This window comes from Sus scrofa, chromosome 5, assembly GCF_054392235.1.
Source record: "Sus scrofa isolate SSC_HxYL_T2T_F1_AM1 chromosome 5, Sscrofa_HxYL_maternal_Yorkshire_Landrace_v2.0, whole genome shotgun sequence".
Classification (NCBI taxonomy): Eukaryota; Metazoa; Chordata; class Mammalia; order Artiodactyla; family Suidae; genus Sus; species Sus scrofa.
Window position 1 is genome coordinate 14,238,134 of NC_139387.1, and position 24,054 is coordinate 14,262,187.

A 24,054-nucleotide genomic window follows, 5' to 3' on the forward strand; every position below is an offset into this window, starting at 1 on the left:
CATCAGAGAGCCTGCCTGTTCGTAAACCCCGCTGGGCCCCTTCCCCACCGTCATCACACCCTGCAGCTGGCAGCTGCTGTGCGGGCCCCACAGACCTCACTGCAGCATCCTGTTGTCCACTCCTTTCCAGATTCTTGGTTGGCTGCCACCTAGTTTCTTTTAGGCCAGGACTAATTTCTTGCAGCCCTCGGGCTGGCGGGAAGCATCACTAATTCCCAAAGTCCTTCCATATGGCCCATTCAGAGCCCTCTGTCTGCCAAACATACACATCACCCCCATTCTGTCCTTGCTGCAGGTAGTGGTCCTTAAGTCTTCAGGAGCGTAGTTATCCCCTTGCCCCCTTTCCTTGAGACACCTGTTTTTGCTGGTTTGCTCAGTTCTCTCTTTTTTTCTTTTTTTTTTTAAATTTCAAATGATTTTTATTTTTTCCATTATAGCTGATTTACAGTGGTCTCTCAATTTTCTACTGTACAGCAAGGTGATCCAGTCACACATACACATATACATTCTTTTTCTCACATTACCCTCCATCATGCTCCATCATAAATGACTAGATATAGTTCCCAGTGCTATACAGCAGGCTCTCATTGCTTATCCATTCCAAAGGCAATAGTTTGCATCTATTAACCCCAAATTCCAAGTCCATCCCACTCCCTCCCCCTTCCCCTTGGCAACCACCAAGTCTGTTCTCCAAGTCCATGATTTTCTTTTCTGTGGAAAAGTTCATTTGTGCCGTATATTAGATTCCAAATATAAATGATATCATATGGTATTTGTCTTTCTCTTTCTGACTTACTTCACTTAGTATGAGAGTCGCTAGTTCCATCCATGTTGCTGCAAATGGCATTATTTTGTTCTTTTTATGGCTGAGTACTATTCCGTTGTGTATATATACCACATCTTCTTAATCCATTCATCTGTCAATGGATATTTAGGTTGTTTCCATGTCTTGGCTATTGTGAGTAGTGCTGCAATGAACATACAGGTGCGTGTGTCTATTTCAAGGAAAGTTTTCTCTGGATATGTGCCCAAGAGTGGGATTGCTGGGTCATATGGTAGTTCTATATTTAGTTTTCTGAGGTACCTCCATTCTGTTTTCCATAGTGGTTGTTGCTCAGTTCTCTTAGTCTCCTTTCCTCAGATTTGGAACCTAAGCTTGAATTTTCAGAGGTGGAGGAAGGTGGAGAAGGATTGTAACAAGTGTGGAGAGGTTATGAGGACACCTGAAGTCTCTGCCGTGGGTGCAGATGTCAGGAAATCTGGAGCCTTCCCAGGCATGGCCGGGGTCAGGTCTGGGTGTGATGGATCAGCATGTGACCAAAATCATCAACATCGTCCTCCTTAGTCCACCTGGCTCTTGGAGAACAGGGGCTACTACAAAACAGCAGTCAAGTGGCTGAGAATAACAAGGTTTCTGCTTGTTAACTTAGGTCTCAGGCAAAGATCAGCTAAAATCTGTTGCCATGTCAGGCTTCTGCATTTTTGTTTTGTTTTGGTTTTGCTTTGTACTTTCTAAATCCTCACCTGCAGCATATAGAAGTTCCCAGGCTAGGGATCAAATTGGAGCTACAGCTGCCAGCTAACACCACAGCCACAGTAACACCAGATCAGAGCCGCATCTGTGACCTTCACCACAGCTCACAGCAACACCAAATCCTCAACCCACTAAGTGAGGCCATGGATTGAACCTGCATCCTCATGGATACTATTCACATTCATTTCCGCTGCACCAAAATGGGAACTCCTGCCACTTCAGGCCTCTGCATGTTAAGAGAATTATTACACTTCCGCAATGGTTAAAAGTCACTCAGTCTTTGCTCCCATCCCCATTAACACTGAAGCATCTAGTAATCTCCCAGCAAGGTTCACCTGCCCATCTCTACCATTTAATCATATGCTGTCCTTGATTTCCTCTCCAGTGCCAGCTGCCACTAAGAGAAAGACCTGATATCAGAAACCCAAAGAATATAGCTGATAGTGAGTCTAAACAAGAAACCCCAGGGACAGCCTCCAGCCAGAATGTGTCAGTTCATATAGGACCAAAGGAGGCCTTCTTGCCCAGGCATGAAAGACACAGGGCTTGGCCCCAGTGCATCAGTGGAGACAGAAAGGCAGGAAGGGGTTCATGAGGGTTGCAGGGAATTTTTACCCAACCTCATCTTTTGCCGCCACCTCATCATACTCCAGCCTTAGAGCCAATTGCAACTCTGCCACTTCCTCCAAGTATCAGTGAGAGCAGTGGTGATGGCCACCAGACCCAATTCACATGCATCGGCCAAAACCAAAACTTAATAGCTCCCGGAACTCGGAAAATAAGGGCAGCTCTGGTGTCAGGCTCAGCAGGATTCAGGGACTCAATGATATAGACTGGCTTTTGTCTCCCTCCCTGCCTTGTTCCCAGTGGCACATCTGTTACAGATGGGATTCCTCCATGGAGCAGGGAAATGGTATTCATCAGCCCAGGTGACGTCACTCCGGCTTCACTGGCCACTCAGAGGATTGTGATGGGCCCGTTGAACACCAGCGACGCAGTCCTTAGACCAGTTACTGCCCAGGGAAATACTCTAATTGGAGAGTATTTTATCATGGGGTCTGTTTCTCCCCCCACCAAAAAATAGAAAGACACTGAGCAGATGAAACAAAACCAGCACAGTCCACTACACCCCTCACCTCAGGGATCTGTTCATTCAGTTGCAGGTGCAGTCCCTTCACCTGGAACCCCCCCCCCCCTTTTCTTAGGGCTGCTCCTGCGTCATATGGAAGTTTCCAGGTTAGGAGTCAAATTCTGAGCTCTAGCCGCCGGCCACAGCCACAGCCACAGCCACACCGGATCCAGGCTGCATCTTCAACCTCCACCACAGCTCATGACAACACCAGATCCTTAACCCACTGAGCAAGGCCAGGGATCAAACCCACATCCTCATGGATGCTAGTCGGGTTTGTTACTGCTGAGCCACAATGGGAACTCCCTGAAACCCTTAAAACCCTGCCTGTGTGACAAACCCCTGCTTTTCCCTCATGACCCAAGCCCTCTGGCACATACCCATCTACTCCCTCCCCAGACAGAGCGGGGCCACCATAGTGTTTTGTATGTGCTTCTGCTGTTTCACTCACATACTCATTTGTTCTTTTAGCAAATCCTTATCCTTTAGCATTGCACCCACCTCCTCTAGGACTATGGCTTTGTGAGAGTAGGGATATGTCCCAGTCATTTCAGGACATCCAGCCGCTCCTGTCTGTCAGGGCCTGACACTGCTGGTGGCCACATCCTCAAATGTTAGGGTGACATACAGGAATTGGCTGTTTCCCCACTGTATAGGTTCTCTATACCAAAGTTCTCTTGGTACTGGGTATGGAGGGAGGAACTGCATGCTGGAGTCATTAATTTCTCTGCCTTCTATGCAAATCCCTCACATCCCAGGCTGTCTGGGAAGACATTGTGCATTCTGTACAGCAACCATTGGCAGAACTTGAACTGTGACACATGCCTGGCTTGCCCTAATACGTTACACACAGAGAGTGTTTATCTCTCACATATTGTATCTGAGAATCTTAAGTGGTCATGGGGTCCAACTTGAATTCCCTGGGCTTAAGACCTTCTTGGTGATGCTAACATACCTCCAAGAACACAGGACTTGTTACCTTGTAAGGCAGCCCCCTAGTTATTAGGGGCCACATGTTTACCCCTGACTACTTTGGCCATCAGTCCTAATTCTCTTCTCTAGGACCACAGGGTCCTGGGACCACTACTCCTCCCAGTGGCCATTCTATTTCGTGTTCACTCATTCTTTCATGTGTACATGTGATCATTAATGCCGTCACTCATTTAAAAACATTGATAAGGTCTGTTTTGCCCAAGAGAGGCAGGTCCCCTGTTCTCATTGAGCTGATATCGTTACAGGGAGAGACAGACAATAAATAACCAAACAGATAAAACAGGAGAAACACAGTTGTCAAAAGAGCCGTGGAGAAAATAGTGCAATATGAGGGTTGAGGAAATTTTCAGTAGAGCAAACAGGACAGATGACTTTCAGGAAATGAATTTGAGCCAATGAGTGATAAGAAGGAGGAACCTACACATAATTTGGGAAAAGAGCCTCTGGGGGGAGAATTAGAGGAAGGAGCAGTTGTCATTGTGGTGGAGGAGAGGGAGGGGGAAAGTAGAAATGCAGATGGAGAGGTGGGCAGGGGCCAAGGTGAGGATCTGTCATTAGAAAGAGGGAAGCCTCTGAACTTTCTTTTGTGGTTTGGTGTGTTGAGAACCTGACATAGTGTCCGTGAGAATGTGGATTTGATCCTTGGCCTCAATCCTTGAAGATTAAGGGTCTGGTGTTGCTGCAAGCTGCAGCATAGCTTGCAGATGCAGATGCAGCTGGGATCTGGCATTGCCATAGCCATGATGTAGACTGCAGCTTCAGCTCAGCTTGCAGATGCAGATGCAGCTGGGATCTGGCATTGCCATAGCCATGATGTAGACTGCAGCTGCAGCATAGCTTGCAGATGCAGATGCAGCTGGGATCCGGCATTGCCATAGCCATGATGTAGACTGCAGCTTCAGCTCAGCTTGCAGATGCAGATGCAGCTGGGATCTGGCATTGCCATAGCCGTGATGTAGACTGCAGCTGCAGCTCCGATGTAAACTCCCATATGCCTTAGGTACAGCCTTAAAAAGAAAAAAAGGAAATAGGGAAGCCTTCAGAAGTTTTGAGTAGGGGCATGTATAATTTTGAAAGAGCACTTTGAAGGTAGAAGTTTGAGGTAGATTCTCAAATCCTTGAGGACAAATAGGAAGTGGCCATTACTTTATTTCAAAGAGTAAGAAAGATCTGATTTAGAGGTGAGTTCTAGATGCCCTGGAGAGACAGCACCATAATATCTGGGACTGAGGTTGGATGGCCCAAGACGGGCCTTGAGACACTCCTCGTGGAAGGTGGTTTGGGAAGGACAGCTCCTTTTCCTAGAGAGCCAGATCTCCTCCACGCCCAGGCCGTGTTCTTCTTATGAGTTTTCCACAAAGATGAAACACTAGGAGGCTGGCCAGCACGGGACTTTTAATGACTTCCTCCTGGAGCAGAGTGGAGTTGCCCCAGTGAGGCACCAAGTATGCTGGCACTGTTGTCTGTGAGGGAAACTACACTGTTGGTAGAGCAGGCATCCTGCTGTTGGAACTGGGGCCCAGGAGGACCCTCAGAGCAGCAAAGCAGAGAGAAACATCACAAGCAAAAAGCTTGGGAGCAGTGGAAAATGTATTTACATGTTTTATAAAGATTTCACAGCCATCAAAAGGCAAGGAACTTGGAAAAACTTTCCCACACGTGACCAATGAAGGAGAGTATCCTAAGACACAGAATTCACATCAGTGAGGAAACAGGGATCCCCCACTTTTTTTAAATGGGGAAATATGTGAGCAGACTTTTATAGAAAAGAAAAATCCATGTGGTTAATAAAAGTACTCAACCTAACTAAAATCAGAGAAATGCAAACTAAACCAGAAGTGGGATGCCAGTTATCTTTGGGGGCAAATTGTTAATCAAATATAAAAATGTATTTTTTTAAAACTCTCTGCTGGTGAAGCTGCAGTGAGATGGATGTTATCGTGCTGTGGTGATGTGCACCTTTAAAAAGGGATGCTTTTCACAGAGAGCCCCAAACAAATTGAACCCAAAGAGGCCCACACCAAGACATATTATAATAAAAATGGCAAAAGTTAAAGATAAAGAGAGGATTGCAAAGGCAGCAAGAGAAAAGAAAAGTGTTAATTATAAGGGAACCCCAATAAGGCTATCAGCTGATTTCTCTATAGAAACACTACAGGCCAGGAGGGAGTGGCAAGATATATTTAAAGCACTGAAAGGAAAAAATTTGCAACCTAGAATACTCTGTCCAACAAGAATATCATTTAAAATAGAAGGGGAAATAAAGAATTTCTCCAACAAACAAAAGGTAAAAGAATACGGCAATACAAAACCCATTCTAAAAGAAATACTGAAAGGGCTTCTCTAAATTAAAAAAAATAAATAAAAGAGGAAAACCTAAGATGGAGGAAATCACAATTGGAAAGCAGTCACTTAAATAAGCCACCATACTGCTCTAAACATGAAGATGTTAAAAGAAAAGAAATCAAATTCATACAGTGTAGGCAAGGGAAGTAAGAAAATGTAGATTCTTTTTCATTTTTTTTTTTAAAGGATGTGTCTGAGCCTATATGATTATCAGGCTAAAGCAAGCAGATACAGGAAGAGGTTAACATACTTAAAAACAAGGCAACCACAAATCAAAACCAAACATAGGAGTTCCCGTCGTGGCTCAGTGGTGAACGAATCCAACTAGGAACCATGAGGTTGTGAGTTCAATCCCTGGCCTTGCTCAGTGAGTTAAGGACCCGGCATTGCCATGAGCTGTGGTGTAGGTCGCAGATGCGGCTCGGATCCCGCATTGCTGTGGCTCTGGCATAGGTCAGCGTCTACAGCTCTGATTAGACCCCTAGCCTGGGAACCACCATATGCTGCAGGTTCGGCCCTAGAAAAGGCAAAAAGACAAAAACAAAACAAAACAAAACAACAACAACAACAAAAAAACAGACATTACATTCACAAAAATTGAAAAGTATTCAAACATAAAGTAAATGGAAATTGTCCAACCACAAAAAGAAGGGAAGAAAAGAGAAACATAGAATCAACTGGAAAACAAGGTTTAAAATGGCAATAAGATACGTATCTATCAATAATCACCTTAAATGTCAATGGACTGAATGCTCCCATCAAAACACACAGAGTGGCAGATTGGATAAAAAAGCAAAAACCTTCAATCTGCTGCCTCCAAGAGACTCACCTCAGGGCAAAGGACACTTATAGATCGAAAGTGAGGGGATGGGAAAAGATATTTCATGCCAATTGACCAGACAGGAAATCAGGAGTTGCAATACTCATATTGGACAAAATATGAAGGCCATAAAGAAAGACAAAGAAGGACATTATTTGATGGTTAAAGGATCCATACAAGAAGAGGATATTACAATTGTCAATATACATGCCCCTCATATAGGAGCACCCAGATACCAACAACAAATATTAACTGACATAAAAGGAGAAATTGGTCGGAATACAATCATAGTAGGACACTTTAACACCCCACTGACATAAATGGACAGATCCTCTAGGCAGAAAATCAATAAAGCAACAGAGATTCTAAAGGAAACAATAGAAAAGTTAGACTTAACATTTTCAGGACATTACATCCAAAAAAAATCACAATATACTTTCTTCTCAAGTGCACATGGAACATTATCAAAAGTTGATGACATATTGGGACACAAAGCTAACCTCATCAAATTTAAGAGTATGGAAATTATTTCAAGTATATTCTCTGACCATAATGGCATGAAATTAGAAATCAACCACAGGAAAAGAAGTGAGAAAAAACCTACTACATGGAGACAAACAACATGCTAGTAAAAAACCAATGGATCAATGAGGAAATCAAGAAGGAAATTAAAAAATACCTCAAGACAAATGATAATGAAGACACAACCACTCAAAATCTATGGGATGCTGCAAAAGCAGTGCTCAGAGGGAAGTTCATAGCAATACAGGCCTTCCTCAAAAAAGAAGAAAAATCTCAAGTTGACAACTTAACCCACTACCTAAATGAATTAGAAAAAGAAGAACAAGCAAAACCTAAAGTCAACAGAAGTAAGGAAATCATAAAGATCAAAGAGGAAATAAAATAGAGATTAAAAAAACAATAGACAAAGCAATCAAACCAAGAGCTGGTTCTTTGAAAAGGTAAACAAAATAGACAAACCTCTGGCTAGACTCACCAAGAAGAGGAGAGAAAGAACCCAAATAAAATAAGAAATAAAAAAGGAGAAGTCACAACAGATACTACAGAAATACAAAAAAAACCGTAAGAGAATGTTATCAACAATTATATGCCAACAAATTCGACAACCTAGAAAAAATGGACATCTTTCTAGAGACCTACAGCCTGCCAAAACTGAATCAAGAAGAAAGAACAGACCGATCACTAGAAATGAAATTGAATGTGTCATAAAAACACTCCCTACAAATGAAAGTCCAGGATCAGATGGCTTCACAGGCGAATTCTACCAAACATACAAAGAGGAACTTATACTCATCCTCCTTAAACTTTTTCAGAAAGTTGAAGAAGGAACACTCCCAAAGACATTCTGTGATGCCACCATTACCCTAATTCCAAAACCAGACAAAGATACAACCAAAAAAGAAAGCTATCGACCAATATCTTTGATGAATTTAGACACAAAAATTCTCAACAAAATTTTAGCCAACCGAATCCAACAACATATAGAAAAGATCATACACCATGATCAGGTGGGATTCATCCCAGGTTCACAAGGATGGTTCAACATACACAAATCAATCAACATCATACACCACATTAACAGAAGAAAAGTCGAAAACCACATGATCATCTCAACAGATGCAGAAAAAGCATTTGACAAAGTCCAACATACATTCATGATAAAAACTCTTACCAAGGTAGGTATAGAGGGAACATTCCTTAACATAATCAAAGCCATTTATGAAAAACCCACAGCAAATATAATACTCAATGGAGAAAAGCTGAAAGCCTTTCCACTAAAATCTGGAACATGACAGGGATGCGCACTCCCACCACTGCTGTTCGACATAGTTTTGGAAGTCCTAGCCACAGCAATCAGACAAACAAAAGAAATAAAAGGCATCCAAATAGGAAGAGAAGAGGTAAAACTGTCACGGTATGCAGACAACATGATACTATATATAGAAAACCCTAAGGACTCAACCCAAAAACTACTTGAACTGATCAACAAATTCAGCAAAGTAGCAGGATATAAGATTAACTTTCAGAAATCAGTCACATTTCTGTATACTAACAATGAAACTTTAGAAAAGGAATACAAAAAACATAATACCTTTTAAAATTGCACCCCAAAAAACCAAACACCTCGGAATACACCTGACCAAGGAGGTAAAGGAGTTATATGCTGGGAACTATAAAACATTAATCAAGGAAATTAAAGAAGATGTAAAGAAATGGAAAGATATTCCATGCTCCTGGGTTGGAAAAATTAATATTGTAAAAATGGCCATACTACCCAAAGAAATCTACAGATTCAGTACAATCCCTATCAAATTACCCATGACATTTTTCACAGAACTGGAACAAACAATCCAAAAATTTATATGGAACCGCAAAACACCCAGAATTGCCAAAGCAATTCCGAAGAACAAAAACCAAACAGGAGGCATCTTTCTCCCAGACTTCAGGCAATATTACAAAGCTGCAGTAATCAAGACAGTGTGGTACTGGTACCAAAACAGACAGACAGACCAATGGAATGGAATAGAGAACCCAGAAATAAACCCAGACATCTTTGGTCAATAAATCTTTGACAAAGGAGGCAAGAATATAAAATGGGAAAAAGACAGTCTTTTCAGCAAGTATTGCTGGGAAACCTGGACAGCTGCATGCAAATCAGTGAAACTAGAACACACCCTCACACCATGCACAAAAATAAACTCAAAAATGGCTGAAAGACTTAAATATAAGACAGGACACCATCAAACTCCTAGAAGAGAACATAGGCAAAACACTATCTGACATCAACATCATGAATATTTTCTCAGGTCAGTCTCCCAAAGCAATAGAAATAAGAGCAAAAATAAACCAATGGGACCTAATTAAACTGACAAGCTTTTGCACAGCAAAGGAAACCCAAAAGAAAACAAAAAGACAACTTACAGAATGGGAGAAAATAGTTTCAAATGATGCAATGGACAAGGGCCTTATCTCTTAAAATATACAAACGACTTATACAACTCAACAGCAAAAAAGCCAACAACCCAATTGAAAAATGGGCAAAAGACCTGAGTAGACATTTCTCCGAGGAAGATATACAGATGTCCAACAAACACTTGAAACAATGCTCAACATCGCTGATTATAAGAGAAATGCAAATCAAAACTACCATGAGATACCACCTCACACCAATCAGAATGGCCATGATTAATAAGTTCACAAATAACAAATGCTGAAGGGGGTGTGGAGAAAAGGGACCCGTCCTGTGCTGTTGGTGGGAATGTAAACTGGTACAACCACTATGGAGAACAGTATGGAGGTATCTTAAAAAACTATACATAAAACTACCATATGACCCAGCAATCCCACTCTTGGGCATATATCTGGACAAAACTACTTGAAAAAGACACATGCATCCGCATGTTCATTGCAGCACTATTCACAATAGCCAAGACATGGAATCAACCCAAATGTCCACTGATAGATGATTGGATTAGGAAGATATGGTGTATATATACACAATGGAATACTACTTGGCCATAAAAATGAACAAAATAATGCCATTTGCAGCAGCATGGATGGAACTAGAGACTCTCATCCTGAGTGAAGTGAGAAAGAGAAAGATAAATACCATGTGACATCACTTTTATCTGTAATCTAATACACATAAAGGAAACTTTCCACAGAAAAGAAAATCATGGACTTGGAAAATAGACTTGTGGTTGCCAAGGGGGAGGGAGAGGGACTGGAAGGGACTGGAAACTTGGGGTAAATAGATGCAGAATGTTGCCTTCAGGATGGATGAGCAATGAGATCCTGCTGTGTAGCACTGGGAACTCTGTCTAGTCAGTTATGATGGAACACGTAATGTGAGAAAAAAGAATGTATATGTGTATGTGTAACTGGGTCACCATGCTGTACAGTAGAAAAAAATATATAAGTAAATGACTTTTAAAAAAGAAAAAAAATAAATAAGGGATGCTTCTTTTTTGTTTGTTTTCATCTTTAAAGTTTTGTTGACTTCTACTTGATTTACAATGTTGTGATAATTTATGCCATACAACAAAGTGATTCAGTTATACATGTACACACATCTACTCTTTTTCAGATTCTTTTCCCACATAGATTATTATAGAATATTGGGTAGAATTCCCTGTGCTGTACAGCAGGTCCCTGTTGGCCAATTTTTAAGTGCCTTTAAAAAAGTTTATACCGTTTACCCCAATAGTCTCTCTTCTTAGATGACCCTATCTTAAGGAGATATTTTTTAATGCGTTTTTAAATTAAAGTATATTTAATTTACAGTGCTGTGCCAATTTTTGCTGTACAGCATAGTGATCCAGTCACACACACACACACACACACACACACACACACACACACACTCTTTTTCTCATACTATCTTCCATCATGTTCTATTCCAAGAGATTGGATATAGTTCCCTGTGCTGTACAGTAGCACCTTATTGCTTGTCCATCCTAAATGTAATAGTTTGCGTCTACCAACGCTAAACTCATACAACTCAACAACAACAACAACAAAAACAAACAACCCAATTGGAAAATGGACAGAAGACCTAAAAAGACATTTCTCCAAATTACGGAAATAGTTCTAAATGAAGAGGTTGATTTGTGTGCCAAGACGTGCATGTGTGAAATATTGGAAATAGGATACTTTATAATAACAGATGATTTATTGGCTTAATTTGGTATATCCATTTGGTGCACTATTAGGCAGCCACTAGAAATGATATTTTTGAAGATATTTTGATAGGGAAAATACATTGTAATGTGCAGAAAACAGCAAAATCATAATTAGTAGAAAGCATGAAATCAATTTTTAGTATGAATGCATATTATATGCATAAAAACAGATTACTGGATCACAGTGTACATGTAAGGAAACACATAGAAAGGTTATTAGAATTTTCCCTGAGTTGAGAATTACAGGTAATTTTGTTTACTTCTTTGTTTTCCAAGGGCGGGCTGTTGGTTTTTTGTTTGTTTGTTTTTGTTTTTGCACAATGAACATATATTAATTTAAAAATCAGATAACAATATAAAATGGTTATAAGTCAGGTTCCTACGAGACACATGCCCCCCTTCATCCCTTCTTCCATTTCTCTTGCTCTAAGACCTAGCAAAGTGGAGGGCAAAGAGCAGGAGGCAGGAGGTGATCAGGGAAGCAGGTGCAGCCTTCAGCTGTGCCACAGTTTTGCTGGGTGACCTGGAACATGTCCTTGCCTGGCTACATGGCTCGATATCTGCATCTGTAAAATGCTCTGGTGGTACTGGTTTGTCTCTAAGATTGCAGTAGGGATGTACACATTGTAGTTCTAAGCTTCTAACCCTACCCTAAGCTTAATCACAGTGATATCACTGCCTGTTCACATGAGCACAATGCCACCTACACCCAGATGTCACCATCCACATGGCCATCCTCAGGACCAGTTACAACTTAGCCAGGGAGACCCTTGCCCTTCCCTCTGGGAACAAGGAGGTGATGTTTGTGCACATCCTTCATTCCTTCAACATGTCCTTATTATGCCCCTGCTCCCAGGCACCAGCCCCTGGGGGCACCATGAGCCCCAAGCTCAGAGATTCAAAAAGTGTCTTCACTGGGGGCAAGTCCTTTCCCTTTGAGAGCTATTTTAATTTACATTTGGATTATTTTAAAGAGATACAGTTTATTTGAAGCTAAGTGTCTGACTCTGGATGAGCCAAATGGATCACACCATTTTGAATGTAAATCACCTACGAATGTTGAGTGTGATTTTTCTCATGTGACTTAGAATTAAGGAATCCAGAAACAAGTGGATCCATGGCAGCATGAATGAAACAGTGTGTGAATCCACCTGGAGCCATGTAATAGAGGGAAGAGCATGTGGAGTTGGAGCCAGGTGACCTGGTTCAGACGGGCTCTCCTGCTTCCAGTTTTGTGAGTTGGGGAAGTTCATGACTTCTCTGACGTGCAGTGTTCCCACCTGTAAAATAGAGAAATAGTCCCAACCTTACCCAGGTCTGCTTGTGAGCATTAATCAGGATCGTATCTCCAGAGGGACCTGGCAAATAGCCTGTTGTGTTCTTACCATTGCAGATGTACTCTTCCTGCTTTACAGAGGTTGCTATTTGTGAGGACTCAGTGACACATGCATCCCCTAGAGTGCCCAGTAAAATCGCAGTATAATCTCTGAATTGATGACAAATGAAATATTTGTTCAATGTGGAAAATTTAGAAAACAGCCTTAAAAAGAACTAGAAGAAAGCCTGAGTTGTTTTCAGTGCTTGTACTTTGCAGTTGCTATGCGTTAGCATCTGATCCTCATCCACACAGGCCCACCCTGTCCCCGTTCTGAACTGAGGTGCCATCCCCAGGGGGCTGTGGCTCGATGTCCTGATTGTTCCATCAACGTGAGGTACTGCGAGGTATGTTAACACTGCTGTTGGCCCCTCTCTTGGCAGATCCTTCAAGCCAGACTTCATCCTTGTCCGCCAGCATGCCTACAGCATGGCCCTGGGCGAAGACTACCGCAGCCTGGTCATCGGCCTCCAGTACGGAGGGCTGCCTGCCGTCAACTCCCTCTACTCTGTCTACAACTTCTGCAGCAAGCCCTGGGTGGTAGGTGCCGGGCGAGGCTGACCTGGAAGGAAGGGGAGGCAGTGTCTGGCCTCCAAGCCCTGAAGTGGACCCATTCCCCAGCATGGAGGCCTAGTAATAAAAGGAGTCTTTTTAAAGCAACTCAATAAAAAGCTTGGATCCCAAACCCCTTCTTGTAATTATTGCCTAACAGAAATTATATAGTGTATTATGACACAGTGTTATTTTACAATAATGCTAGTGTTAAGAGGGGGGTACCATACTGCTCATACTGATATTTGAGAGTATCATTTTTGTTAAAGCTCAGTACTGTTTATTGAGCACTTACTGTGTCCTAGAAAACTGTGCTGCCTGGTGCTCACACTGTTGCTATCCTATGAAGAGAGCATCATTGTTCTATCTTACAGAAAAGTAAGATCAGCTTTAGGGCCGTTTTGGAACTCCCCAGGGTCATGTAGCCGGTGAGGGGTGAAATCTTCTTTCTCTAACACCCAAGTTTCAATCCCTCCCCCACTTTTATTCATTAGTTTTATGTTCATTCATTTGATTGGACTGTCCATCCAAATATTACCTATAAGAGAAGGTTTTCCTAAAATACGACCCCTTCACTCCCCCAAATACTCTATTTTTTTCTCCAATACTTATCTCCATCTAGAATGATCTATTTATTCATTCATCTGTATTACCTGGCTCCCATACTTGAAGTAATCCATTGTGCCACAAATATTTATTGAACACCTGCTGTGTTTCAGGGACTATTGAAAGTCCTAGGAAGTTGGCAGTGAGCAAACCAGGCCAAAACCTCTGGATCCTACATTCTAGTGAGCAGGGACACATGCAGTATGTTAATAAACATGCCACTTATTTTATATGGCATCTGATAAGTGTCAAGGGGGAAACAAAGCAGAAATGGGGAAGAGAAAATGTAGGGGTTGGGAGGTATGTGGAATGTGCTCCATCTCATCCACATCTTAGCCATGTCTTCTCTTGTTGTCTCTGGTTGGTCTCCTGGTGATAGGGCAGTGGTTAAAAACAGGGGCTCTGGAGCCAGACTGCCTAAGTCCTGGCGCCTCCATTTATGAGCTGTGTAGCCTTGAGCAATTTGCTTGACCGCTCTGACTTTATTTTCCATATTTGTAAAAGGATGATAAAAATAAGGCCTTCCTGAGAGGGTTATGAGTTAATACATGTAAAGTGCTTAGAATGTTGGGGGCATTAAATACACACTCAATAAATGGTGACAGCTATTCTTGTCAATAGTACTAAGAATGAGGTCTCTGCAGAGTTGGCACTCAATGTATATTGAGTGCATACATGCATTAATTTAATTGATATGGATAATCTTTAACCACTATTGCCATGGCTTTGGTCTCTGTCTCATTCTTTCCTAACTAAGCTTTTCAGCTTACAACATCTCAGAAAGGATCCTAGGAGTTCCTGATGTGGCTCAGTGGAAATGAATCCAACTACTATCCATGAGGATGTGGGCTCAATCCCTGGCCTCGCTCAGTGGGTTAAGGATCCAGCATTGCCATGAGCTGTGGCAAAGGTTGCAGACACGGCTTGGATCTTGCTTTGCTGTGGCTGTAGCGTAGGCTGGAAGCTACAGCTCCAATTTGACCCCTAGCCTGGAAACTTCCATATACTGCAGGTGCGGCCCTAAAAAGCAAAAAAAGAAAGCAAGCAAGAAGGATCCTAGATGATATTAGTTCACCCTTCTTTTTTTTCCCACATAGTCATGGTGCTAGTAGCAACTATCACTCATTAATATTAGCTGTGCTGTGCTGAGCTCTTAACATGCATATTATATTTAATTTTCAAACCATCCTGATGAGTAGGTATTTCTAATATCTTCTATTATTGTACAGATGAGGCTACTGAGCCTCACGTAGTCAGTAGGGTGAAGCTAGACATCTCAAAACTTGTGCGCTTGATTATGGAATTACTCTTCTTCTCTGGACTTCAGCTTCTTTATCTATAAAACAAGGGACCCTCCCATTATTTCCCATATTTCTGAGGTCCCTCAAACTCACTAAATTGACACCATGTGGTACCACAGCTGCAGGCTATAACCCAAGAGTTTGCAGATCAATCCTGGCCTAATGCAGAAAGTTCCTAAGTTACCTGTTCTGTGTGAGTTCTTAGTATCTTATTCCTTCTTCCTGATCAGAATCTACCTTGCTCTTCCCTGCTTATGTCCACCTTTCAGACTTCTGATGGCCTGTGATAGATCACTTTCTAGCCTCCTCTCTCACTGTCCCTGGCACCCAAGGCCATAGCTATGGCAGCTACTGTCTCCAGGGGACAGTTCTTGTCTACAAAATGTTCTTTCATTGCTCACCTGGAGTGGCCTTCTTTCTTCTCTGTCATCTGCTCCAAGGAACTGTCCTCACCCCCACTCTGTCCCTCCTCCAGGTCCACAACCTCCTTGCTTTCCTCCAGCAAGACCTTATTATCTCAACCATCTGCCCATAGGCTGACTTTCCTCCATGTCTGGACTGCATGTTCAGCATGTAGCCCCAGTATTAAAGTGCAGTGCCTGGTACAGAGTGAGATCCCAGGGATGCTGAGAGAGGTGGGCGATGGAGGAGAATCTTAAGTCTCAGGTCTGCCTTTTCGGAGGTTACCTTGTATCTCCAGAGACAGTAGCTACTTCCATGGCAAAATAAGGAAGTTGCGGGGGTGGGGGGAAGCACGGCATGGAAGGGATGCAGTTCACCCTATTGGAAGTGAGTAGGGAGAGAAAATAGTGCTAATATAGCCAACATTGAAGTGTACCTATGAACCAGGCTTTGCTTTTAATACACTGTATATTTAATTTTTACAACAATCCCATCAAGTGGGATCTCTTGTTTTCTCCATTTACAAATGAGGGAACTGAAGCTCAGAAAACTGAAGCTCTTACACAGCTAGTAAGTGGTAGAGGATTTGAACCCAGAGTCTACACTATACTATGCAGTATGCCTCTCAAAAAAGAAGGTCACTGCAGGCAGGAAACATGGCATGAAGGTCAGCAAGTTGTGCTTGTGTGAAATGCTAAGAGTGTAGTAAATGCTGATTAAATGTGATTGAACAGAACTTAGTGGGCCTGATGAGAATGAAGGGGTTGGTGCAACCAGATGATAGAGAGGATGAGTGTCTGGCCAAGGACTCTGGCCTTTATCCCATCAGCTCAGAACAGACAGATGCTTTGAGGCCTGGGATCAAGGAGGTTTTGCCATACTGTTTAGCAGTGGTTGACCAATGTTCTCTCATCTTTTGTCCTAGTTCTCTCAACTTATTAAGATCTTCCATTCCCTGGGTCCTGAGAAGTTCCCGCTTGTGGAGCAAACATTTTTTCCCAACCATAAGCCAATGGTGAGTGCCTTTTTTAACTTTGCTTATTTTTGTGATATGGAATAAACACAGATATCCATGTTTTCAAACCATTTGAATGGAGGAAGTGGGCTCAGGGGCTGCTCCATGACCACATAGACTCTAAAGAATAGCTGTGACATCCTATAGGAATACTGGACTTTCCTAGAGAAAGAGTCAGGTCTCCAGGTGAAAATTCAGGCACTATAGCAGATATCAAAGATGGACAATATTCTTTGGGACATCCAGAATTTTCAGCAAATCAGGGGGAACTTGAGCTGGCACGTTGGAACCAAGGGTTGATAATAAAGTGAAAGTTGTTCACTTGAGCCCTGTGGAGAACCTGGTTTCAACTCTTATTTCAATAAAAGCAGTAATATTTTATTTGCATTGATCATTGAAGGGAAGTTTCCTTGTGCATTCTTTTTGCATTATAGCTTTTGAATATACCTGAGGTTGCATCTTGGAAGTGGTTGGAACTTTTTTGGAATATGTGGGATGGCTTCCCATTTGGATGGTGGAAAAGATGAATGTCTTTTTGGATGGGGTGAAGAGCTCTCCATCCTGCAGCCAGAAGTTGAATGGAAGAATTCTGGGCAGCTCAGATAACCTGTGACATACCTGCTTGTATGGTCAGTGGTCTTGTTGAACTGGTCAAAGGAATGCAGGGCCATGGCCCCATACATGCCTTGCAAGGAATGTGAGTCTTGGGGAGCAGAATAGTTGATAGGGTATCCAGTAATCCCTGATGGGGATGATGGCCTGCTGGTAGACCCCGAGCTTAGACTGCTGAACCCAACAATCCTGTTTGGAGACACTGATGGGTGTCTCCAGGTGGTGAACAGTCTAACCAGGCAGAAATGTTTCTCACTGATTATCTTTCCCTTATATCTGGTCCACTGAGAGGAGTCACAGAATCCAGCATGTACTGATTAGAATAAGAACAGTAAGTGGAACCTGGCATATTCCAGTATAGTGACAACACAGTGGAGAAAATTCAGGGTTTAACATCAAACCAGTCTGAGTTCGAATCCCAGTTCTTCCTGTTGACTAGGTCTTGGGTCTCTGTGAGCCTCAGCTGAAAACCATGGATGATAGTGAAACCACCTTATGGGATGGTTGAGGTTTAATGTGATCATGTGTATAGGGTGCTGTGCCTGACATACGATAGGTTCTCCAAGTAGGGTAGCTTTAAAATAGGGGGAAAGCTATACCCTGGAACACTGTCAACAGTGGAATGAACATTGGTGAGGGGTCTGCAGCTAACCCAGCCCATCGAGGGTGACAGGCCCAGTTGTAAGTTCAGGGAGCGGTTGGCTGGCTGTAGTGAGTTCCTGGCATTCCCGACTAGGCCAAGCCATACTCGGAATTTCAGGCAGGCATTTGGCATTGAAGACTGCTATTTGAGCCTCCCCCATCCCCCCTGACTTCCACCATGTTGAGATTCTTAGGAAGAAAACAGGGAAGGTCAAGTCAGGGCCCCAGTCTGGGAATACCTGTGCCACTAATAGGCAACTAGAGGTCCAGTTTCCCTGGCCATTGAATCAGGGAGCAAGGTCAGGGCTGGATTAGTAGCTGGGAGGAACTCTAGGGTCCACTCTGGAAAAGGCACCTGCCTTGGAAAAGGGCTGGGGCAGGGTGGGCCCACACTGTAGAAGTGAGCGGGGGGGCGGGTGGGGAGCGTGCACAGGCTGGGAGCCACAGCAGGCAGGACCCGGCTTCCGAGGCCCCCTGTGGTCTCTCTAACCCCCAACGGCGGTCAAGACATAGGAGGCAAGAGACTGAAGGTATGTGATAGAAATAAAACCACTTTACTGTTTAGAATAAAGGACACACTATAAAAAGTGAACATTATGCAACATTACAAGACAATATACATTCACGGAATATAAAATTCATAAATAACATGGAGGAAAACTGTAAACAGTGCTACAAAATTTAGCAACAAATACATTCCTTCCAGACAGGGTTTTCTCTGGTTGGTTTCTCTCCTTCACTTCTGGGTCTCAGGACAGCAGACTGGCTGAGGAGGAAGGTGGGGACATAAGGGGATTTACGAAGCCTCGCCCCTTGGAGGATGAGTCCTCCTCATGCTTCCCAAGCAAGAGCCAATTTGGAAGTTATTAGTATCCATCCCCCCAGCACTGCCCCTATTTTTTTTGCTTTTGCCATCAGATTTTTAAGTGTTTTTCCTGTGTAAAATTATTTCAGTGATATTTTTACTTTAGCAGCCAGGAGCCAAATACTTGGGCGTCATTTTGGGGTAATCCGTATTGTTGATTGGCAAACACATGACAAAAGGCAGGATCAGGGAGAGTCTTGTCTCCTAGGGACCACAGTGTCTCTGAGACAGCTGTTCCAGCAAGTCATTTGTTTTTTAACTGCTCAAGAACCATGGTATGAAAGATGGTGCTCATGGGCTGTACCTTGACCATTGTGATGTTGGGGCTGGGGCTGGGTCAGAATAAAGCACAGAATTCTTATCCACCCTGGCCAAATGGAGCACTGGCCTGAGTAGTGAGAGCATGGGTGTGGTGCTTCCTGGATCGGGAGGCAGACGAGATGGCCAGAGGAGGCCAAGGGCTCTTGGAATCACAGCTCCCATGGCCCTGGACTGTTAGGAGAAATCATGGCTTCCCAGTGGGGTGGGCAAACAGATGGGGGAAAAAGGATGGGAATGCCCAGCAGACTGCCCAGGGCCAGTTGATGCAGAGCAAGGATGTGAATGTACTTGCTCTTGTTTCCCTCCTCCTTCCTACTCCAGAAAACACAAGGATGCCAATAGGAAGGAGGCTGGAGGAGTCTCAGGGGCTAGTTCCTTCTAGTTTCTCCAATTTGCCAGTCTGGCTGCCTGCACAGTAGAAGTATTTACCCTCCATTCCATTGTAGAATTTGATTCAGGAAAATGGCGGCATGTGGGTTTCATTTTTTTTTCTCTTAAACACAATGTACACATATTACAGCCTACACATGACATAAGATTTAGCAAAATAAAACGTTCACGATATGAATGAAATACAGAAGTGTCTCAGCTACATAAATGACTTTAAATTATACAGTAAGTGAACAGGTGAAATAAACAAAGCTATAGCTTATAGAAAGCTCAAAAACCGCCCTCTGACAACATCACTTTGCAAAGGACCCTTCTTTAGGCCCAGGACCTGCTGTTCTCCTTGCCAGGGCCTGGCAGATGGGGCTATGGTTCCACCAACTTTTCAGCAAGGAAACTTCAGATGATTCATACTCAGGCCTCACCCCAAGCCCCTCCTTGTGTGAGTGGAGTTGACCCCACCAGCAACCAAGAATAACCAGATGCCTCATGGAGGTCACACTGATGTCCAGTTGTCGGGGGGAGGGGGCATTTGTGCAGGTTGGGTCAGGGATTCTACCTTGTAGGACTCTGAGGTTCAAATAAAGAAAATCTTAAAACACCAGATCTGGGGCTCACCCCTTAAAAAGCACTGGCCTGATCACCTCAGCTCCTTCTGCTTACACTGCCCCACTGAGAGGACAAAGCATCTCATTTCCTGTATGCCACATGTCACAACCACATGATGAAAGGTACTAGGTAATGAAATTGATCCTAAGGAAACCAGATGCCTCTACTGCCTTCCCACTCTGGAGTTCTGCCAACACTTTGCCTGGGCATTTGTGTGTGTGTGCAAGACAGTACAATGTGTTGTTTGCTTTTTTTTCCTCTTGTTTCAATTGACAGCTCTGTTTCCTGAAGTGGAATGAACTGAAGATGCAAATACTAATAGAGGATAAATACCCATAATTTGAAAAGAGAGACAAAGCAATCATGTTAAATGTTAACCATCCTACCATCTCCAATTCTGTAAAATATACATTATCACTTACTCTTGGCATCTCACTTTCAACACTAAAACTTAAAGTAATTTTATTTAATCAGAGAATTTATATTATAGTTTTATTTCAAAAACACAGCAAAAACCCTATAGCGGATTGCAGAGTCAGGCTTTCTCAGTGACCACCAATTTTAATTCTAGGAGGCGAGGACCTCAGATGGTGGCATTCACTCACCAATAAGCTGGAGGAAGGAAGCAAGTTGTCCCCAAACCTAGGAAAGGTGGCCATCTAAGACAGGACATTGCAGCTTTTCTTCTTGCGCCCAGACCCCTGACCCATACTAACTCTCATCTCCCATCTGAGCCAAGCCAGTAAGGCAGTTAAATGAAGGCCCCAACATGAAGCAGAAGAGGGATAGAGGTCAGATGACCCCAATTAGAGGGATGCTGAGGGTGCTCAGTATTTCAAATTTTAATTAAAATGAAAAAAGTCAACTTGGAATGTCATGATTTTCTTCAAACAAGCAATGACAACAAAATAGAAGAGACTAAACTATTGGCATATTTAACAGCATTGAACAGAATTCTGTGTCCTGTAAAAAAATTAGCTTATGTCCCCACATGGGTATATGCAAATGTGTATGCAAACACGTCCCCCCTAGGTGAGCTAAACGCTACTTTGGAAATAGTATTCTCTACCCAAATCTACTTGGCTATATCTGTGGATAGTGTACGGTGTGTATATTTCTCCAATTTACATAAAGGCAAGCTCCTGGCCAAGTCTCCCAGAGTTTTCCAGGAGGAAATCTTGTGGGAGGCAGGGAGAGGAAAGACATTCATCTCAGTCTTTCACCTGAGCTTTTGTACAAGGCAGGCAAATTGCCTCCTGACCTCAGGCAGATGTTTAGATCTTCACCAACTGAGAAAGTTCGGTTACTCTGGCCTGGCTGCTTGCTCCAGCCTCAGAAACATCTGGTCAACCCAAGCATCCCTGGGCTGGGGGAACTGTGTGTGTGCTGCGTCATCCAGACCCTCTTGCAGGTCCTTCCTTCCCTCCCTCACTCTCCCATGCAGACACAGATAGCCAAAGTCTGGCTGGGACCTGCGGTAGCATCTCCTTGGTGTATAAGATCTTCTGCGTACCTTGAGTCTATCTGCTTGCTGCCCTTGACTGATTCGAAATAGTTGGCTTTTCAGCAGCTTCCTTGTCTGTGTCCTTTATGTACTGGGGAAGAGGGAAGAGAAGGGCAAAGGGAGGAGGGCCTGGGAGATGGTGAGTTGGGGAAGAAGAAAGAGGAGTAGTATTACAATGCCCAAATGGGACAGTTTTTCAATTTTCGTTTTCCTAAAAAAATATAGATTATATTATCACGAAGAAGAGGAGTATACATTCCTCATTCTTTCTGGCATGGCACCAAAAATTCCCAGGTAGAAACAGGTGATGTCAAAACCAAAAAGAAGGGGAAGGGGGGGGCAGGAGGATGGTTCCAAATAAACTCCATATGACAGCACAGATTTTCCTTTAAGTGTTCGAAGTGCTAAATTTGCGAGAAAACAGGCACTAATTTCATTGTCATCATCTGGGAAGAGTTAGTGTCCAAGGGAAGCTCAGTGGGAAGGGAGGGAAGTGAGGTGGGGCAGGGTCTGGCGCTCAGGGGTCTGTGGCATTGATGATGCTTTTGTCCGGGGGGGCCCATCCTCGGTACCAGCTGCAATAGCCACCCTTCTGCCGGATGCAGGCATAGTGTTTGGACTGGTAGCCCGGGTAGCCGAAATTGGAGAGCATGTCTGTCCAGAGACACTCATTCTTGGAGGTCACAAAGCAAGGCAGGTAGTAGCAGGATTTAATCTGCAATTAGATAACAACCAAAGGTCGGTGGACTCTGCCGTGGTGGACCTAGGCCTGAGGATTGCCCCAGTCTGGAGTCAGAACCTGGGACCAATGTAAGTGGAGCCCAGCCACATCACTCTCTTAGTGAAAATAATATAAATAACACTTGCCAATACTTACTGAGCACCTACTCTGTACCAGACATTCTGCTAAGTGCTTCTATATTATTCTAATTCTCATAACAGATTTATCCCCCTTTTACAAATTAAAAAATAGAACTTCAGAGAGGTTAAGTAACTTGCTCTAGGTCACACAGCCAGAAAGTGATAGAATTACTTTTGAGACAGCTTTTCCCTGTCAAATGGTGACAGGTAAAAATGAGAGCTCTCAGCTGTTGTAGGGAATTAAGGAATTAGAATGATTAAAGCATGAACTGTAAAGTCTAGCTGCCCCAGGCTGGAAATCAGATTTACTGAGCTATGTGACTTAGGCCTATTTACTTAAGCTCTCTGGGCCTCTGTTTCCTCGTTTGTAAAATGGGGGTAACAGTAATTTAAACTATTTAATTAAAACTATAGTAGTTGTGGTCACTATTATCACCATTTTGCAGAATTGTATTAACTGAGAGAATGGCCCAGCTCCCTCCCACAGCAGCAAGACTGTGTGCCCTGACCCTGTGCTTGGGTCAAGGAGTCAGGCCAGGTTGAAGAGTAACCCCCTGCAGCAAGTGGTATCAGCAGTCCTGCGTCAGCTTGCCCACCTGGGGGTTTGCCAGTGGGTCAGCTGCCAAGTGGGTCCACTTGGGACTGCTTGTAAGGACCTGCCAGCATAAGGATCTTGTACTTGCCACAACCTTGAGCTGCGGGAGGGCGAAGGATTTTGAAGAGCCCTTGTGCCCTAGCAGTTATCAAGTGGGCAGCACAGATCACAGCAGAAAGGCATTCTTTCCTTGCCTTCTTCACTGCTCAGCCTGGGTGCAACATTCCTCACCACCCCTGCTCAGACCTGCCCCTCTGCCCAGGCCTGACATGCATGCGCTTCCCAGCCCAACAACCCAGTGCCCAGCACTGCAGGAGCTGATGGTTCTGGGATTGGGAGCCAGCACTTCCCTTGGCTGTTATTGCTGTGGCTTACCTTGCAGTTACAACCCAGATGATATCGATAGTTCAGCCCCTTGCGCTGGGAGAGGGTGAGCTGGTCCCATCTCTCCACAAAGTTACACAATCCTGTGTACATCTTGCCATCATAGACACGGCCTAGAGGAGGAAAGGGATGACAAGGAGAAAGTTGCCAGTCCAGAACCCAGCCAAAAAGAAAAGAATTCATATCTACTGAGGAACCCCTTAGACCAGGACCTGTGCTAAGTACTTTTCAGTCCCATGATTTTATTTCATCCTGCCCAACACTTTTTAGGGTGAATTGTATCCTCATTTTCAAATGGGAAAAATGAAGCTCAGAGAGGTTAAATTATTTGCAGGTCTCAAATCATATAAGCACTGGAGCTGGGAATGGAGATCAGCTGTTCACCTCCCATGCCAATGGCTTTTAGTCTTGCTTTTGTTCTTGCCTTTCCTACACTGACTGTCTAATGGTTGACAGCATTCAAAGATAGACCTAATAGATTGACTATGATGTGGAGAG

The 24,054-nt window shown here is 43.4% G+C and overlaps 2 protein-coding genes across 14 annotated transcripts in view; one reads left to right on the top strand and one right to left on the bottom strand.

Annotated features, from left to right (window-relative positions):
* The window catches only part of SYN3 (synapsin III), a 483,026-nt gene that overhangs the window by 148,810 nt on the left and 310,162 nt on the right, over positions 1-24,054 (top strand). For all 11 annotated transcript variants that reach the window (XR_014803099.1, XR_014803100.1, XM_021091550.2 and 8 more), the window contains 2 exons: positions 13,284-13,440; positions 16,687-16,776. Coding sequence is in view for 9 of the 11 variants with exons in the window: in XM_021091550.2 (XP_020947209.1) it covers positions 13,284-13,440; positions 16,687-16,776 (247 nt within the window). In the remaining 2 variants the exon portion in view is untranslated. The remainder of the gene's footprint in view (positions 1-13,283; positions 13,441-16,686; positions 16,777-24,054) is intronic.
* Positions 18,564-24,054, bottom strand: part of TIMP3 (TIMP metallopeptidase inhibitor 3) — a 56,931-nt gene continuing 51,440 nt past the window's right edge. For all 3 annotated transcript variants that reach the window (XM_003126073.7, XM_084955499.1, XM_084955498.1), the window contains exons 4-5: positions 23,548-23,669; positions 18,564-22,431 (exon numbers count right to left, since the gene is read on the bottom strand). In XM_003126073.7, the coding sequence (XP_003126121.3) occupies positions 22,234-22,431; positions 23,548-23,669 (320 nt within the window). In that variant the 3' untranslated portion in view covers positions 18,564-22,233. The remainder of the gene's footprint in view (positions 22,432-23,547; positions 23,670-24,054) is intronic.